Raw genomic sequence first — 19754 nt, 5'->3', positions numbered from 1 at the left:
CAGTGAAGGTGACCCCCGTGGGGAGGATGGCGACGGCCCAGGGGAGGATGATGGCCTGCGCCCGCCTCTCCCAGGCCCGCGTCCCAGCAGTCGCCGTGTGGCTCCTGTGCGCGCTCGACCTCCTGGGCACCGAGGCTGGGCCGCCGCCCGCGCCCCCCGGGCTGCCCACGGGAACCCCCTGTCTGGAGCGCTTTACCGCCGGGGTGCCTGCCTTCGTGCTCGATACCGAGGCCTCGGTCAGCAACGGGGCCACCTTCCTGGGCTCCCCCACCGTGCGCCGCGGTTGGGACTGCGTGCGCGCCTGCTGCACCACCCAGAACTGCAACCTGGCGCTGGTGGAGCTGCAGCCCGACGGCGGGGAGGACGCCATTGCAGCCTGCTTCCTAATGAACTGCCTCTACGAGCAGAACTTCGTGTGCAAGTTCGCGCCCAGGGAGGGCTTCATCAACTACCTCACGCGGGAAGTTTACCAGTCCTACCGCGAGCTACGGACCCAGGGTTTTGGCGGTAAGGACGAGGGAAACGGGTGGGATGGATTTGGAGAAACTTAGAAAGGGGGTTGGTCACGGAGTCCTGGGGAAGGCGAGCGTCAGAAAGCAGTAAGGAGGACGGTCTCTTTTTGCCCCGACTGCTCCTTAGAAGTAGGCAGTACAAGCAGTAAACAAAGGCCAGGCTATCTGAGTGGGGAGGGGAAACATTCTAGAGCCCAGACTCTGGGTCCAGAATTCAGGATGTTGAATGGGCTGGTGTTCCTGGATGTGTGTTTGGGAGAGAGGAGGCAGCTCCTTGCCAGTCCTGGTTCCTGACCGTGATATGCGCAGTCAGGGAGTGAGTTGCCTGGAGGCCGCAGGGTAACTAGGTAAGCACCCCCTGCCAAGCACTGTTCTAGGCACCTTGAGGCCTTGTTGAGTGAGCCTGGGGGAAGATGTCGGCTCTGCTGCCAGGCAGGGACAGGTTGGCTTCTGTCTGTACCCCTGTCCCCATCTGTTGGCCTTTTGGTGGTCTGGAAGAAAGGGCCAGACCCCAGAAGCTAAAAGACAAGCCTGGTCAGGGGTTGACCTAAAAGGGGAAGGGATGGTGTTGTGGGCACAGTACCCAGAGGCTCTGGGGTGGGGGTGACGAGGGTTGCCCTGTGAGTCAGCCCACTGGTATGTGTACCTGGTAGGGGAGGGATGTCAGCTGTCCAGGTGTGTGTGGACGCGGTGAGCCAGGCAGGGCTCTCCCAGCTGAGGATGTGGTAGCCTTGTTTACTTCCAGGGATAAGAGCAAGGTGGGGGCTCTTCCTTCTTCCTGGGACTGAGCAGTGCACTGGGATCAGGGCCCCTCCAGAGACCTTCGTTCCCCATTTTTTCTTCCGCTGCTCTGGCCAGGTGGGGCTCCAGGGCAGGGATGGGTCACAGCTGATAACCTCTGTTAGCACTTGATAGTTGACTGATGGCTGTACCACTCAGCCTCTGACTTCAGCCTCATGACAGCCACTTCTGAAAAGGGTGCTATTAGTCTTCAGCCCACTTTTTAGATTAGGAAACTGACTCCCGTGTTAAATAATTAGCCCAGGATAGCACTGCTTATATATGGGAGACGTGGGACTCAACCCAGGCAGGATCTTCAAAAGTCCCGTGTTGTTTTTCCTGCATAAGACCACCTTTTCTGGTAGAAACCCAGCACTCTGACCCAAAATAGCTCAGGAGATAACAGAAGCAGAGGCTGGGCAATTTGGGGGCTAGGACTAGGCTGGTGCTCAGTCTGGGGGTGGTCTCAGTTCTGGAAAGTGGAAAAAGAGACTGTCTAGCTTTTTCCTGGGCCAGTGTCTCTCTCTCAGGTTAAGGACCTGCTCTTCTCCCTGTCCTTGCAGTAGCTGTCCTGGCTCTCTGAGAAACGGTGGGATGAGAATTCCAGGTGGGGGAGGTGGAGAGTGGGTACCATCTCTGGGCCAGGCTGGGCCACCTGAATCCCACTGGCCCAGGGCCTGAGCCTGTTCCACAAGGAAGTGGCACAGAGTGTAGGTGGAGATGACACTAATTGACCTGAGCTGCTTGTGCCTTCCTGCTCTGATAGAGGGTCCATGGGAGCCCCACTCCAGAACCCGAACCTAAACCTCTGGGTTCTGGTCAGGGAGATGAGCTGGTTGGGGCTCCCTGGTCTTGAGACCAACCTTCCTCATTTGGAAACCCCCCATTCCCCCCCCCGCCCCAGACTGGCCTGTTTGCACTACACAGGGTGGAGTGGGGATTTCCTGGGTCACTGAGGAAGCTGGGTAGGGTGTGAACGGAGTGTAAGCTCCAGGCCATTTTTAAGGGCGCTGCAGAGCTCTGGGGGGTGGAGGGGAGCTATTTGGTATCAAGGAGTCCTTTCTCAGATGAGCCTCGCTAGAGGTTGGAGGTGGGAAAAAGCTGGACAAAGCCATCCTGGAGGCTCAGATGGATCAAGGCAGGCAAGGTGGACAGAGGCTCGGGGCATCTAAACCTTTGATTCTTGCACAGGGTAGAGAAATCCTCAACAGGGTGGGTTAGCTTGTTCCCTTTTCCCTGTCTGTGGCCAGGCCAGTCCAGTCCAGATTCCTTTGGCCTCTGAGCACCCTGGTCTTTCCTTCACTCCCCTCACTTGCCCTCCCCCTCTTTCTGTTGGAGGAGTGGCTTAGGAGGAGGAGTCTGTTTCCTGGAGACGTCCTGAGGCCAGGCAGCTGGGGGAGGGGCTGGCTTTATGGCCACTCTGGCCCTTTGTCCTCTTGAGGGGGTAGGAAGTAGGGAGTAGAAGGGTGGAGCATCTGCCCCTTGCTCCCAGGGCCTGGGGCTGGGTGGATGTGGCTGGTTTGGCCCAAGGCCTGGCGCATCACTCCACTGTCCACTGGGGCTAGCCTGTTGTCTGCTAGGGAGACTGGCACGTGTCTTGTCTTCAGCTTTCTGAAGAATGTAACAAGGGAGGCACCCCTGTGGCCTTGTCTCTCAGAGGTCACCCCCAGAATCTGTTCCTCTTGGACTCTTTTTTTTTTTTTTAAGATTTTATTTATTTATTTGACAGAAAGAGAGCACAAGTAGGCAGAGAGGCAGGCGGGGGTGGGGGTGGAGGGGGGGGGAAGCAGGCTCCCCGCTGAGCAGAGAGTCCAATGCGGGGCTTGATCCCATGACTCTGAGATCTGACCAGAGCGGAAAGCAAAGGCTTAACCCACTGAGCCACCCAGGCGCCCCCAGACAGGGGTTTTTCTTTCCTGCTCTTCTGGTTCTGTTTCCCCACATCCCCGGGAAGCCAGGGCCTCCTTTTCTCATTCTTCTAGGACTCCACATCTGTGTCTGATATGCTTTTCTGTGGAAGCTCTCTCCTCCCATCCCTTCACTGGCCCTGTGTGTCCTTGTCTTCCCCCTTGGGTCCACCCTGTGTGAGTCTACCTCATCAAAGAGGAATCTCTGTGACTCAGCCTCCCACTAGCGTTCTTATCTTTTACCTTCTCTTCTTCCTTTCAATTCACTCTCAACGCTTGACATAACTCTCTGTAGAGCCTTACTAGAGGGCAGTTCAACAATATCCATCCAAACTGTAAAAGGGGGCGCTTGGCTGACTCCGTCGGAACAGTGTGCGACTCTTGATCTCAGGATGGTGAGTTCAGGACCCATGTTGGGTGTGAAGATTACTTAAATTAATAAATAAACAAAAACTTTTTAAAAACCCGGTAAATGGGGACACCTGGGTTGCTCAGTGGGTTAAGCCTCTGCCTTTGGCTCAGGTCATAATCTCAGGGTCCTGGGATCAAGCCCCACATCGGGCTCTCTGCTCAGTGGGGAGCCTGCTTCCTCCTCTCTTTCTGCCTGCTTCTCTGCCTACTTGTGATCTCTGTCAAATGAATAAATAAAATCTTAAAAAAAAAAAACCTTTAAAACAACAACAACAACCACCAACCCCAGGAAATGCACGTAGCCCCCAACACGTTCCACTTGCAGGAATTCATCTTGTGGCCATACTTACATGTGTGTAAACCAACTTAGCAGCCAGTTACTCACTGTTTATAACAGTGAAGAATTGGAAACCATCTAAATGTCCATCAACACAGCCTATAATTGGATATGGTAATGCTGTTTTAATAATAATAATAAACCTGAGGCAGTATGGTTTAGTTCTTAGTAGGGAAGGGAGAGGAGAAGAAAGAAAAAAAGAAAGAATCTAAATCACGAGGAGACCGGTGTACTTGTTAATTAAGTTGTAAGTTATGGTGCATTCATATACTGAGTACTGTGCAGCCAGAAATAAAAGGAAATTGTTTCCGGGGCGCCTGGGTGGCTCAGTGGGTTAAAGCCTCTGCTTTCGGCTCAGGTCATGATCCCAGAGTCCTGGGATCGAGCCCCACATCGGGCTCTCTGCTCAGCGGGGAGCCTGCTTCCCCCTCTCTCTCTGCCTGCCTCTCTGCCTACTTGTGATCTCTCTCTCTCTGTCAAATAAATAAATAAAATCTTTAAAAAAAAAAAAAAAGGAAATTGTTTCCATGTTGCTATGGAATGATTTCCAAAACATACTGTGGGAAAACACATGAAAGAAATCTCGCATGCTTCTGAATTCAGTACTATCTCTCTTGATACTCACAAACACATACACAAAATAGTATGAGTGGATCTCCCACTCCCCCTGCTTGTGTTCCCTCTTGGGCTGTCTCTCTCTGTCAAATAAATAAAATCTTTAAAAAAAAATAAGATTTTATTTATCTGAGAGAGTATGAGCAGGAGGGGAGGGGCAGAGGGATAAGCCGACTCCGCTTTGAGCAGGGAGCTGGGTGCGGGGCTCCATCCCAGGACCCTGAGATCATGACCTAAGCCAAAGGCAGATGCTTAACCCACTGAGCCACCCAGGTGCCCCTCTTTTGTACTTTTTGAATTTTTTATCCTATATATGTACTGCCTAAGTTAAAAACAACCCTGAGATTATAAAAAGTAGTCACAATCACACTTCTAAGTAGATGGGTGACTTACAGCATGGTGTCTTAGAAAGAGCTATGGAGTCAGATAGACCAGGGTCCAGATCCCAACTCTTCTGTTCAAAAACTGAGTGACCCCGGGCAAGTCATTGAACCTCTCTGGTGTCAGTTTTCTGATCTGGAAAGGGGCAAGAATGCAGTTGTGGCATGATGGTTAGGAACGTAGGTGACTTAGATCAAGGGTCAGCAAACTTCCTGTTAAGGTTCAAATAGGAATTATGTTACGCTTTGTGGCCCGTATAATCTTTGTTCCAGCCACTCCACTCTCTTGTAATGCAAAAGCAGCCGTTGACGATATGTAACCGAACAGGTAAAGCTGTATTCCAGTTCATGGACGCACATTTGAAATTTAGGTGCTTTCCCGTGTCACAAAATACTAATCTTCTGGGGCGCCTGGGTGGCTCAGTGGATTAAAGCCTCTGCCTTCAGCTCAGGTCATGGTCTCGGGGTCCTGGGATCGAGCCCCGCATCAGGCTCCCTGCTCAGTGGGGAGGCTGCTTCCCCCTCTCTCTCTGCCTGCCTCCCTGCCTACTTGTGATCTCTCTCTCTCTCTCTCTCTGTCAAATAAATAAATAAATTCTTTTAAAAAAAATACTAATCTTCTGATTTTTTTCAACCATCTAGAAGTATAACCGGTAGTGGGCCAGATCTGGCCTGCAGGCCAAAGTTTGTCAGTTCCTACTGTAGATGATATGGTTGCCAGCAGATTAAGTTAAACTCTTGGAAGCTTTGTCAGTAAACCCAGCTCCATGTCTCTCTCCATCTCTGGCCTCTCTGGAGCTCGCATGCACACTTCTGCTGCCCGCTGGTCACTCCTCTCAGTGGTCTTCCCTCCCTCAAGTTCAGCTTCTCTGATTGAACCCCCCAGGTTCCCTCTAGATTGGGTTTCCTTTCTGTCTGCGTCCTGACTTCTTTTCCACCTGCCAGTGCCTGTCAGATAATGGAAGCATCTGTCCGACATTCTTACCACATCCTCCTTTCCATTCCCTCTAATTCCGAGTACTCCCTTTGCATGTGCCCTGAACTGCTGTGCTGGTCCCCTCACTGGCCTCCTCACTTCAGAGAAGTAATTCAAGATGGGGAGCCTGGGTGGCTCAGTTAGTCAGGCATCTGCCTTCAGCTCAGGTCACGATCCCAGGGTCCTAGGATCGATTCCCACATTGGGCTCCCTGCTCAATGGGGGGTCTGCTTCTCCCTCTGCCGCTCCCCCTGGGTGTGCTCCTTCTCTCTGACAAATAAATAAAATCTTTAAAGAGGGGGGGAGCACCTGCGTGGCTCAGTTGTTTAAGTTGTTTAAGTGTCTGCTGCCTTCAGCTCAGGTCATGATCCCAGGGTCCTGGGTCGAGCCCCACATCGGGCTCCCAGCTTAGTGGGGATCCTGCTTCTCCCTCTCCTTCTATCTCCCTGCTTGTACTCTCACTCTCTGTCAAATAATGAATAATTTTTTTTTAAAGGGGGGGCAGTAATTCAGGACAGAGGGATCACTTGCTGTATCCTGGAGCTCAGGAGGGCCCCTTCCTCTAGACTCCTGGACCTCGATCATGCATCTAGGAAGTCCATGTCTGGTGCAGCCCTGGGCTCCAGGACCCTGCCACTGCTCATGGCCATGGCTGTTCCCTTCCTGTAGCGCCAGTTCTTAAATGTTTGAATGTCATTTCTGCTGTGTCTGCGTGCTCTGGCTCCTCATTGAGAGCCCTTTGAGGTATGTCTCACCACGCTGGCCTTTTCTTGTCCTCCAGACCTGCCTTGCAAAACCCCAGCTCCTTTTTCTGGCTCACGTTTTCTGCTGTTATCAATAGCACAGCACATTCTTCCCCACGGCCAAACCAAAAAAAAAGACAAAAATTAAAAAATTAGAAACTCATTACTCCACTGTCCACTGGGGCTCTGACTTCCTGTGGCCTCTTCCTGCTCGGCCTGTCCGCTTCCTTGTCTGGGACACGCACCATGCATTGCTTCATCTTGACTGGTCTTTTCTCCCATGTTGCTTCCTGGTGCTCAGTGTCATCTGCCCATCAGGACTGGAGTCCCCTCAAAGGCAGCATCTCCCTTCCTGTAGCTGCTGAAACAAAGTACTACAAACCAAACCACAGAATTTTTTTTTTAAAGATTTTATTTATTTATTAGAGAGAGAGAGTGGGAGAGAGCATGAGTGAGGAGAAGGTCAGAGAGAGAAGCAGACTCCCCGTGGAGCTGGGAGCCTGATGCGGGACTCAATCCCGGGACTCCAGGATCATGACCTGAGCCGAAGGCAGTCGTCCAACCAACTGAGCCACTCAGGCGTCCCCAAACCACAGAATTTTATTGTAGTACAGTTCGGGAGGCCAACAGTCTGGAATCCAGGTGTTGGCATGGCCCAGGTCTCCCTGAAGCGTCGGGGAGGAGCCTTCCTGGCCTCTTCCAGCTCCCGGAGGCTCCAAGTGTTCTTGGCTGCGGCTGCATCACTCTCATCTCTATCTCCGTCTTCACACGGCTTCCCTTCACTCTGTTTTCTCTTCTTCTGTCTTCTATAAAGACATGTGTCATCGGATCGGCCTAGGCAGCTAAACCCAAATGATCTCATATGGAGATGCTTAACTTTGTTGCTTCTGCCAAGACCCTTTTTCCAGAGAAAGTCACATTGACAAGTTCTGGAGTTAGACATAGATATGTAGTTTGGGTCCCAGCATTCATCCTAGTATAGGCAGGAATCCTGCTTTGATCTTGTTTCTCCCAAGCCCCTAACTTGAGACTGGGGGAAGCCACAGGCACACGCATTGTCAGACTGAGGGAGGGTGTGACTCCCTGGAGACCCCTCGTAAGGGGAGGCAGAGTCCATCTGCAGTGCCAGAGGCAGGCACTCTCCTCCCATGGCTGTGAGCTCTGGGACACCAAGGCTTGCCATGTTGCTGCCCAAGGACTCTGTTCTTCAGACCTCTACCAGGCTGGCCTTCCCAGCCAGCAATCCAGACCAACAAAATGAGGGGTAGTAGTGTTACTTACTTGGCTTTTCAAAAAATATTGTTACTTAACTTCTTTTTTTTTTAAGATTTTTATTTATTTGTTTGACAGAGATCACAAGCAGGCAGAGAGGCAGGCAGAGAGAGAGGAGGAAGCAGGCTCCCTGCTGAGCAGAGAGCCTGATGCGGGGCTCGATCCCAGGATCCTGGGATCATGACCTGAGCCCAAGGCAGAGGCTTTAACCCACTGAGCTACCCAGGCACCCCTTACTTTAACTTTTTAAAGCAGTTAGCAGAAGTACCTGGTTGTTACAGAAAATGGGAATAAGCTCCTCTCTCATGTATATTTTTTCCTTATTTGGGATCAGATGGCACATGCTGTTCCGTATTTTGCTTCCAGAAGCAGGTTTTACACTAAAAATGCCTTCAGGGGGCGCCTGGGTGGCTCAGTCAGTTAAGCATCTGCCTTGAGCTCAGGTCCTGGGATTGAGCCCCGTGTTGGGTTCCTTGCTCAGCAGGAAGCCTGCTTCTCCTCTCCCTCTGCCCCTTCTCCCCTGCTCATGTTCTCTCTCTCACTCTCTCAAATAAGTAAATAAAATCCTTAAAAAAAAAAAAAAATGCCTTCAGTATACCAAAGACACATCTAAATAGAGGGCAGGATGCTGATTTAGTTGTGAGCCCCTGCCTGGGCCCTATGCATGCTACTGAGCCCCTGTGTGGCTCCGTATTGTCCCCCGCCCCCTTCAGGAGAGCTCTGGTCCATTCTGTGAGAGTTGACCTGACCTTAACCTTCCTCTTCAGCGCCCCGGATCCCCAAGGTCCGGGCAGGCATAGACTTGAAGGTGCAGCCCCAGGAACCCTTGGTGCTGAAGGACATGGAGAACACAGATTGGTACCTACTACAGGGTGACACGGATGTCAGAGTAGAGGTGAGACACTGGACTGGCTCCCTGACTCCCACTTCAGCTCTCCAGGGCCCCCTTTCCAGGGCCACAGGCCAATCTGAGTTTCCAGATGGGTGGGGTGGATAGAAGCCAAGGATCCCTTTAATACCAAGCCCCTATGCCCTCCCTGTGGGGGTGGCTGTGTGGCAGGGAGGACCTGGGGCAGCCCAACGGCATCCGGGGGTCCCAGCCTTATGGCTCTTCCTGTGTGTAGAAGAATGAGCCGGACCAGGTGAAGCTGTGGGGACTCAAGGAAGGCACCTACGTGTTCCAGCTGACAGCGGCCCATTCCAACCAGCCAGAGAGCATGACCAATGTCACAGTTACTGTGCTATCCCCCAAGCAGACAGAAGGTGAGGGAGGGGGTAGGGAGGCCGTTCGTGGAGCCAGCCCTCTCTGTTGATGGGGCCCCTCACAAGATTTCCCTTCCCCCCAGAATATTGCCTCGCGTCCAGCAAGGTGGGCCGCTGCCGCGGTTCCTTCCCCCGCTGGTACTACGACCCCAAAGAACAGATCTGCAAGAGTTTCGTTTACGGAGGTTGCTTGGGCAATAAGAACAACTATCTTCGGGAAGAGGAGTGCAAGCTAGCCTGCAGGGATGTGCAAGGTGGGCCTTTATGGGGTAGCTTTGGGGCTCAGGTGACTTTCCCCATGGGTGGTCTCTCTGAAGGTCAGGGCCGCGGGCGGGGGAGTCCTCCATTTCCAGGCGCCCCTGTCAGCTCATCCCTGCCAGGACCTGGCACTGACTCCTCTCACTCATCTGTTTTCTTTCTTCTAGGCCCCTCACTGGAAAGGCACGGTCCGGGTGAGCTTTGCTCCTTTCCCTATTCCCCTCACCTCGGCCAGGTCATGGCTTTGTCGCCGCCCCAGCTCCCTTTGCCCAGCCCATTCCTGCCCTCATAGGATGTGGAAGGACCACAAGTGTCCCACCCCTTGCTGCCCAGCACCCTGTCAGGATCTGCCCAGTTTGTGTGCGGGAGGGCTTGTGGGGGGGCGGGGGTGCCAGTCGGGGAGAAGGGGACATGTCACAATGCCATGTTGGGGTGGAGGAGGCCAGGTCGATGATGGACTCTTGGTACCTGGTGACCTGTGCTTGAGCCTGACCTCACCCTTATTGCCATCCTGCCCCACCCAGTGTGCTCTGGCACCTGTCACCCCGCCGAGTTCCGCTGCCGCAACGGCTGTTGCATTGACAGCTTCCTGGAGTGTGACGACACTCCCGACTGCCCCGATGCCTCCGACGAGGCCACCTGTGAGAAATGTGAGGCCTAGGAGAGGGAGGGGCAGTGGGCCAGGGTGGGGGAGGCCTGCACTGTGCACCCTGCACCCCGGGGGAGACCCCTGTGGGGCCTGGGCCTCTGACCTTTCACCTTTGCAGACACCAATGGCTTTGAGGAGCTCCAGAACATCCACTTCCGCAGTGACAAAGGTGAGATTCTCCCCTGTGCCCAGGGTCGGGACAGAGGCGGGCACTGCTGTCTTCCCTCACTGCTCCAGGGTGCCTGAGGGGCCTGCTGGGTTTGTCCCCTGCAGGTAGAAAGCTGGTGGGCAACTAGGCTCTTTTCATTTCCATGTTTCCCAAGCATGGGTCCTCCTCTTAACACCTTCAGAGATTGAACCATGCCTGTATATCACCGAGACGTGATTTACTTAGCATTTTTCCTATAAATCAAGTACTTTGTTTTTTTTAAGAGTTAATTTATTTGAGAGAAGGAGAGAGAGAATGAGCAGGAAGGAGGGGCAGAGAGAGCGAGAGAGAGAAAAGCAGATTTCCTACCGAGCAAGCAGGAATCCTAGTATCCTGGGCTCAATCCCAGGACCCCGAGATCATGACCTCAGCCGAAGGCAGACGCTTAAACAACTGAGCCACCAGGTGCCCAAAGTCAAGTACTTTTTAAACTTAATGTATTATAAATAAACAAACTTAATGTATTAAAGGAAATGTCATCTCACTAGCATACATTGAAAGCCACTATTACATGCTGCAAATCGAGATGAACTATTAAAATAACCATAATAAAACAACGTTAATAGGGGTGCCTAGGTCACTCAATGAGTTAAAGCCTCTGCCTTCAGCTCAGGTCATGATCCCAGGGTCCTGGGATTGAGCCCCGAATCCGGCTCTCTGCTTGGCAGGGAGCCTGCTTCCCAGCTTCCCATCCTCTCTCTCTGCCTGCCTCTCTGCCTACTTGTGATCTCTATCTGTCAAATAAATAAAATCTTTAAAAAAATGTTAATAAATTTTAGCCCTAGCCCCGGTAGGGCTCAGACCCTGAGCCTTCTTTGTTAAAAGATAGACCATCCAGTGTTGGATAGAAAAACCAAGACCTTGACACAATTGGAAAAGCTGAAAGAAAATGAAAATAAATTAAATAAATAAATAAATAACAATAAAAAAGTTACACAAGTCAATGGAGGGTATTTCTGGGCCTGAAATTGTTGTCCAGGATCTGTCTTCCTTGTTTCTGGCAAAACTGCCAGAAGGGCCAGATGTTTCTGGGGCCCCCTGAAGCCCTCCCTGCGTCTCAGCATGAGGCAGGAAGCAGTGACCCTGTGGAGCCTGGTGAATGGCAGCAGGGAGGCCCCCCATGGACCCGCTCACCCCTTGGCCTGCTCTATACCCTCCCAGGGCACTGTGTGGACCTGCCAGACACAGGCCTCTGCCAGGAGAACATTCCACGCTGGTACTACAACCCCTTCAGTGAACGCTGTGCCCGCTTTACCTATGGTGGCTGTTATGGCAACAAGAACAACTTTGAGGAGGAGCAGCAGTGTCTTGCGTCCTGTCGCGGTGTCTCCAGTGAGCTGGGCAGTGGGGCTCAGGTGGGGGGACGGGAAAGGGCTCAGCTAGAGCACTGTGCTCTGTCTCCAGGCCTGGGCCAGTCCTGGCTCATCATCAGAGTACCCAGAATGAGGGTGGCGGAGGGTGGCAGAGGGTGGCAGTGGGTGGTCTGGGGCGCTGAGGAGCAGCTGAGTCTCAGAGCCTTGAGTATTGACTTGTTTCTCTCCTCATCCTTTTGTAGAGAAGGATGTTTTTGGGCTCCGGCGGGAAAGCCCCATTCCTAACATAGGTGAGCCCTGGTCTGCCCTCTCATGGACGGGTGGGTGTCCTCCTGTGTGGATTAGCTCCGTGTGATCAGTGCTGACTGCCGAAACCTGTGTTGAGAAGGATCCTGAGGTTGGCTAAAGGGATAGAGTGCCCATAGCCACAAGCAGAGGAAGGAAGCATGGGAAAGTGCATGTCATACGTTTACCGTCAGAGTTCCAGGCCTTTCTTTGAGCTCCTGATGGAACCCAGCTGCTCATTCGCTGGAGGTCATTCCACACCTGGCATCCATCTGACTTGGTCCTTCTGCACAGAGTGGGGGTGGGCATCAGAGCTGAGCAGGCCTTGGGAGCTCGCCTCCATTATGCCCCTTCTTCCCCCAGGCTCCGTGGAGGTGGCCATTGCAGTCCTCCTGGTCACCTGCATCGTGGTGGTGACAGCCCTATTGGGTTACTGCTTCTTCAAGGACCAGAGGAAGGGCCTCCACAGATATGGCCACCGCCGCCAGCACCACCACCCTCAGCCCCCTACCCCTGCCAACTCTACGGTCTCCACCACAGAGGACACGGAGCACCTGGTCTATAACCATACCACCCAGCCCCTCTGAGCCTGGGGCTCTCACAGCCTCTTTCCAGCTCTTGCCTGGCCCTGCTTCCTCCTCACCAAGATGGAAGCCTGGGCCAGGGAAAACTGCGGGACCAGACTCCTACAGCCTGGTTCCCAGGCCCACTCTGCTTCTGAGGCAGGGCTCTAGCCCCTCTGGGAGACATCTCAATGAAGCTTAGGCCTCCCATTCCTGACAAAGCTCCAGGGTCTAGGAGGAGCCGAAAACCTTTGAGCCGAGTCCCACACACAGATGGACCTGTTTGCCTAGGATTTCAGAAGAAGTTGGAGTTTTGTTTCTTGGTCACAGTGGCCTGTCCCCACCCTGTGGCATTGGGAAGGGGCCTGTGGTAATGTCAGAAACTGGAGGTCCCCCAAGCCCTCCCCTTCCCACTCTGCACAGACCCTAGGGTCAAGGACGTCCCTGTATATTTTGCGCTGTAAAGTTGCTTTTTTTGTTTATTTAATGTCATGGGGATGGGTAAGAGGAGTGGAAAGAGGCTGCCTCTTCCCTTCCTCCAAGAATGAGGCCTGGCGCGGCCAGCCAGCAACTGCTGTGTCCTCCCCACATGCCCCAGGCTCTCAGGCATCACACCTCCACCCGCTCCCCAGCCTTCCACAGGCCCCAGTCCACCCACAGGGTAATAAAATGGTTGGTTCTGTGAGGCTGCTGCCTCTGCTCTGTGGGGCAGGAGAGGGACAGGGCTGCTGGGGAAGAGGGGAGGCGGTGGAATAGGACCGCCCTGTACAACCGGTTCCGTGGTTCCCGGGTTCCCGCTTTGGCCGCCCTGCTTAGCAGGTTTTCCCACCCTTCCCGAAACTGCCCCGCAGCCCCTGAGGGTGGAAAGAATTGCCAAGTTTGACCACCAGAGGGGAGAGGTGAGAGGGCCATGGAAGAAGGGGGCCCAGGGAGGCTGCTGTGCTGCCTGGTAGCATTATGTCTTCCTGGTTTGAGCCCTGTCAAGCCTGCTTGGTTGCTGGGGCAGATCCTGAGTGCTGTGTGTAGTGGGGAACTCAGGGGCAGGGAGGGAGCATGGCGTTGAGCTCTGGGTCTTCACTCCTATTGGTGTGGGGGCCTAGGTCACTGCTGTCTCCCCTGCACCCCACCACCAGAGAAGTTTTGGCCTCTTCACAGGAGTGTAACTGCTCCCCAGGCTCTGAGCTCCTGCCCAGGGGCCTTTAACTGAGGTACTCCACCCCACACCCCGCTGTGTTTCAGCCAGTTTTTGTTTGGTTAAAAACAACAACAACAACAACAAAAAAAAAACCCATGCTTTCATTAATTTCTTCAACAAATTATATATTGAGCTTCTATGTGCCCTACACCTCCAATCGGATGTTGTCAAAATAAGCATGCAGGAAGCATTGCGTAAGTGCTTTATGTATCTTAAGTTCTTGCCTGGCACCCAGCCCCGTGATGAGGGAAGGTACTATTATTATCCCCCATTTTCCAGGACGCTGACTCAGCAAAGCTGAGTTCCCAGGGTCCTAGAGGTACTAAGGACTGGGTTCAAATCCTAACATGGCTCCTAGTCTTACCAAAGAGATACTTTTGGACTATAATAATTGCTGTACAGAAAAATAACACGGAGGAGCACCTGGGGGGCACAGTCAGTTGGGTATCCAGCTCTTGGTTTCAGCTCAGGTCATGACCTCAGGGTCATGGGATTGAGCCCAGCTTCAGGCTCCAAGCTTGGAATGGAGTCTGCTTGGGTTTCTCTCTTACTCTCTCACTGCCCCTCCTGCCCATGATCTCTTTAAATAAATCTTAAAACATGAAGATGTGAAAGGTTGGGGGCTACAAATGATTGCAGGTAAGGGTACATATTTGACTCCTGGAAGTGTACAGCTCCATGAATTTCCATAACCACATGCACCCAGGAGGCAAGCACCCGGATCAGGAAGCAGAACCTTGGGCGCCTGGCTGGCTCGGTTGATTAAGTGACTGCCTTCAGCTCAGGTCATGATCCTGGAGTCCCAGGATGGAGCCCTGCCTGCATAGAGCTTCCTTCTCAGCCCGGAGTCCCCTTCTCCCTTTGACCCTCCCCCCTCATGCTCCCTTGCTCGCTCTCTCAAAATCTTTTTAAAAAGCAGAACATTTCTAGCACCCCAGGATGAGCCTCCTGTGTTCTTGTAACTGTCGCGCACTCAAGCTGGACCACATCCTCCTTTCTCATCTTTTGGCCGAATTGTTCTTCCCCAAAGGCTCCCACGCTCGCTCAGGTGGGAGACACGCCCTGAGCAGAGAGTGCTCCCTTCTCTCTGTCTCTTTATCTGTCTTCCCTCTAGGTTGTGAACTCTGGAGACAACAGATGGTATCTTTGTAGTCTTGGGTCTCCATGACCCCACATCCCCTCCATGACCTTAGTAAATGGTAGTAGATAGATGGCAGGGGCTAGTCTCATTACTCTGGTCCCCCCCATTTCAAAGGATATTGAATTTTGGCTTCCTACTCTGCCAGCCATTCATCCATCCTTCAAGACTCAAAAAGGTTTCGGTTCCTCTAGTGCCCCTAGCCCTGGGGACAACCTCCATTATCCCTTGGATCTCTGCAGCACCTCCAAGGCTGAGGTGATGAATGACTCATGAAATTCTGTAGCCCAATGCCTCCAACAGTGATCAACGAAAAATAAATGCTTAATTATTTGCTGGACAGAAAGGAACTTCCCCCTCTTAGGGAGGGGTGGAGATGAGGTGAGACGATGCCAGACAAAGTGCTTTCCCCGGGGTGCAGATCAGGGGTGCAGGGAGGACTGCCCGGTCAGCTAGGACAACGGGAAGAAGGATCGCACAGGGGCCGCTAGGGGGCACTCTCACCACTACCAGGCGCTGTGGTTTTGCAGAAAGCGTTTGAGCAAGGGTACACAGTCCCAGGCAGGCAGCAGGTGTGGAACCACAAAAGCTGAGACACAGCCTCCACTCTTCTAGAACTTAAACTGGAGCGCAAGCAAAAAGAATGCAAATACTGTCAGAAACAGATTGGTTCCCAAATCTCTTTTTTCGGTGACTTTCCCAGCCATCCTCTTTTCCATCTCCACCCTTTCTCAGAACTTTCACATCTCCATTCCTTTGCACAGGCTGTTGCCCCTACCTCAAATGCCTTTCCCCCAGAAAGCCTCAACTTACCTCGTGATGAGGCTCAAAAAGTGTTTGCTGTTTCTCCAGCCAAAGCCCATTGCTGCCCTCTCCACTCACCTGCGCTGTGTACAGCTCTGGGGCATACATGGCCCGTGGTAGTGTAGGTCTGCCCTCATCTGGAGGAGGCTCCTCTGGCAGGGCTGGGGATGGGCTTTTTTTTTTTTTTTTTCTTAATGGTAATTTAATTTATTTACGTGATCTCTGACGCAATACGGGGCTCGAGCTCACGACCATGAGATCAAGGGTCACGTGCTCCTCTGAGCCAGTCAAGTGCCCCAGGGATGGAGACTTATTTTACCTCAGTGTCCCCCATGCCAGGCTATGCTTGGTGATACAAGGTGTCTAACAAAAGGCTGTTGAATAAAATGGAGGCTGGTCGAGCCATGAAAATTAAGAGGGAGGTTGAGAAATGGCTTCATGGAGGAGTTATAAAAAGAGATGAGCAGGCGGGTGTGGGTGTTTCAGGCACAACAAATCATAGTGAGCAAAAGCCAGGCAGTGAAGACCATGGGTCTCATTTTGACCAACGAGCTGCTCAATTTGACTCAAACCCTGAGAGGGAAAGCCAGGAGCTTGGTGGGTAGAGGCAATATTGGTAAATATGTTGGTGAAGACAGATTTGAGCCGGGGAAGGAACGATTCAAACTCAGCTTTAAGGAGTGGTTAGGTAAGCAGTTCATATCACTAGAGGTCACGCGATGGGAGAGGGAAAGAGGGAGAAAAGCCACACCAAGTAAATGAGGGTAACCTGTGTAAAGTACGTTAGATGTGAAGGAAAGCTAATCGAAAATTTCCATGCTGGCAGCCAATCATGCTTTGATGCAAACAGCGGTTTAGCTTCTTTGATTAGTTACTAACATTTAAAGATTCAGAAAATTCATTTTTTAAAAATCTGCTTTTCTAGCTTTTTGCGAAAACTTGGGAGACTGGCAATCTGGGGCTCACATTCCTACAGCAATCCGGGCACTGAGTTTGGGTCCTCCTGAGCTGGGCAGACACTGAGCCATCCATAGCCTCCATCCAGCCCACCACTCCTGGCATTCATTCAACTTTGGGACCTGCATCATCTTATCCCCTCTAACCCAACCTATCTTCCAATATTGGGGAGTTTTCTCTAAAATTTATTGGTCCCAACAGTTCCAATAAACACCGACAAAATGAGTTGTTTCTCCTGAAATCATCCCTGCCCACTTAAAAAAACAACCCTGAATCAGGAGTGGTTTGCCCTATTGTACAAGACCCCTCCCTTCCCCACCCAGCTGCTAAACTACAGCCTGGGAAGGCACTTTCCAGTTCCCCTTGGGAGGGGGTGCTGTCAGTAGCCCTATCTGATAGTCCCAACCCTAGAAGGCCAGGTTGGGGGGAAGGAGGGGAGGAGGGTAGGGTCCAGACTCTCCCACAGGGTCCCCCAGAACATCTGCTTTTTCTAACCTCCAACTGCAGGGTCATCTGGGGGTTCCATCAGTGAATCCCGGAACCAAGATGACCAAGAAAATAAAGCAAGAAAGAAATCGAGAGGCTCCTTGTGGCAGAGTTTAAAAAAAGGGGGGGGGTGGCTATATGTTTAGAACAACAAAACTAAAAAAGGGTATTTAGCCAAATGTTCCCTCTCATTGATAAAATTACAGGTGTTTTTTGTTTCCCTTTGGTCAGCCTGCATTTTCTACATTTTCTATAAGAAATGTCTATTGCTTTTGTAATAAAAAGTTACTGGTTTGAAAAAGTATCCACGTATATTCCAGTAAGAAACAAACCTTCAGACCATGCCGCTCTGTGATGGGATGGAGACAGTGGGGAAGAAAAAGAGGAGAGAGCTTCTGAGATCTAGGGAAGGGAGAGGCTGCAAGACTTGAAGGCTGGAGTATGAAAAGGGAGAAACTGAGTCAGTAGAGTCTGCAGGTTTTCTGTCCTTGGAGCCTGGGCAGGTGACACTGCTGCCCACAGAAACGGGGCTGTGTGGGCAGGGCAGTCTCGAGAGAATCATAGAGAAGATGAGGGGCCCCCAGCTACCAGAAAGAGACTGGTTTTATTGATTTTATCGTTGGTTACTTAGTTTTTGTTTGCTTATGCCTTGCCTTCCTGAGGAAGGATTTAAAAACAGCTTAAAAGTCTCTATAAAATATGAAATAACATGAGTATAAAGTAGGAAGAAGACAAAAAAGAGCAAGAAGGAACATTTACAAAGACCAGGAATAGGGGGCCTGGGTGGCCCAGTCGGTTACAAGTGTGTGTTCGGCTTAGGTCATGATCTCAGGGTCCAGGGATCCAGGCCCATATCAGGCTCCCTGCTCAGTGGGGATCCTGCTTCTCCCTCTCCCTCTGTCTACCTCTCTGCCTACTTGTGCTCTCTCTGTCAAATGAATAAAAAGGCCAGGAACAAGGCAAAAACATACAAGTTTTGTATTCTCTAGGCCACAGGGTCAGCTCTGCAAGTTCCCAGCTGTAGGTGTGTCCGGGCAAGGGCCAAGCACTCCAGTTGGGAGGGTTTGGGCTCAGAGGAGAAGGCTGAGCTCCTGGATTTGGGAGTAGGCTGAGGAGGAGACATGGAAGGGTGGGAGACTTCTGGGGGAGAAAAACACTCTGAACCCTGAGACAGAGCCTTTGCTTAGAGGGAGAGGACCCAGAGGAGTGAGTAGTGGTTAGAGGTGTGGTTGGAGTGGGGGGCGGGAGACTGGGAAGAGAGCGGTTCAAAGGTGAGGAGTTTCAAAGGCCAGCAGGGCCGGGAAGGAGCCAAATGAGGACAGGAGCCAGGTGGAAACCTGAGGAAGGAGGAGAGTGGAGGTGAGGGCGGGGGCGGGGGGCAGTTGCAGGTATAGTGAGGACTGGGGGAAAGAGCCACTTTCCATAGGCAGCTGTGGGAGTAAGAGAGGACTGTGCCAGGTTTTAAACATGGAGGGAGAGGCCAAAGGTACAGGGCAAATCAAACACTGCAGGCATGCAACAGATTCTAAAGCTGACTCACTAACTCACTTGGGGTTGTCTTCCTAGAGGATTTTCTCTGACCCCCTTCCCTTCTCCCATATGATCCCTTTTGCAACCAGTGTAGGACTTGAGTTCATCAGACTGACCAGGATCAGTCTGTGACCCTCAAAGAGAAGTCCATCATAGTCTACGGAAAGTAAAGGACTAGACGACAAGGTCCTTTCTATCCCCCAAACCACGATGCTGGCCTCTGATTATAGACTTGGGATCCCTGAGTGCAGAGTGGAGGGAGGCTGTCAGAGTCAAGTTATTGAGGCCCAGAGAGGGGCAGTGACTGGTGCAAGGTCGCACAGCCAGTGGTGGAGGACAAAGCGAAGCCAGTATTCCTGAGCCCCAAACTTTTTGCTCTGACATCATTTTCTCCAGATGATGACACTCCTGGCTTCAGTTTTTGTCCTTTCTCTGGAAGTGGGACAAAGGAGCCAGGAGCCAGGCCAAGAAGCTGTCAGGGCTGGTCCCAGGCCCCAGGATGCTGGGAACCCAAGGCCCACACCCATGTAAACACGGGCTAGCACTGATACCTCTTGCTTGATTCTCAATAGCTTCCTCCAAATCAGCTCCCCACTATTATCTTGATTATCCCCACAGGTCCCCTGGGAGCCAGGGAGGGGCAGAAAGTATTAGCCCCACTTCACAACAAAGAGAAACTCAGACAAGGAGGAAGGCAGTAATTTGCCCAAAGTTGCCCAGCAAGTCAGGGATGGGGCTGAAACAGGAGTGCGCATGGGAGATGGGGTCGTCAGCAGAGCATATGGCCCATTGGGAAGGGGTGGGGTGGTGCCCCAGGAACCAAGGGTCCCCTGTCTCACCAGGACAGTGGTCTCTCTGCTTGTTCCCCAACTGCCTCAGAGTATTGGAGAGGGGAAGCAGATGGGCAGAAGCCACAGAGCATGGCCACAGGTCTGAGGGAGGAAGCCATTGTGGGTCAGGTGTCCCTGGGTGGGGTCTGTGCTGGCTGATTTTCCGCCAGCTTCAAGGGGCCCAGGGAACTTCTATGCCCCCACTGGGCCCAAGGGGCCCCCCGACATTCCTCATTGCCAAGGGGCCAGGGAGTCATCTGCACACCTGGGGAGAGAGGCAGACTGGTGCAGGTGAGGGTTAAGGCCCTCTTTGCTGATGACAACCGCTGGCTCTGCCTTCCA

At 52.4% G+C, this 19754-nt stretch overlaps 1 protein-coding gene across 1 annotated transcript; it reads left to right on the top strand.

The window, feature by feature from the left end:
* Positions 1-8: 8 nt before the first annotated feature.
* SPINT1 (serine peptidase inhibitor, Kunitz type 1) lies at positions 9-12896 on the top strand. The gene is made up of 10 exons (XM_032856813.1): positions 9-507; positions 8701-8828; positions 9058-9196; positions 9280-9450; positions 9622-9648; positions 9979-10104; positions 10222-10272; positions 11473-11643; positions 11867-11914; positions 12273-12896. Exons 1-10 carry the CDS (start codon positions 27-29, stop codon positions 12494-12496), a joined length of 1566 nt encoding a protein of 521 aa, XP_032712704.1. The 5' UTR covers positions 9-26; the 3' UTR covers positions 12497-12896.
* The last annotated feature ends 6858 nt before the right edge of the window (positions 12897-19754 follow it).

The sequence above is a fragment of the Lontra canadensis genome, unplaced genomic scaffold (genome assembly GCF_010015895.1).
Source record: "Lontra canadensis isolate GAN:19392208 unplaced genomic scaffold, GSC_riverotter_1.0 scaffold12, whole genome shotgun sequence".
In the NCBI taxonomy this organism is placed as follows: domain Eukaryota; kingdom Metazoa; phylum Chordata; class Mammalia; order Carnivora; family Mustelidae; genus Lontra; species Lontra canadensis.
Note: the sequence above shows the minus strand (reverse complement) of the source record. Positions and strands in the feature narration are given on the sequence as shown.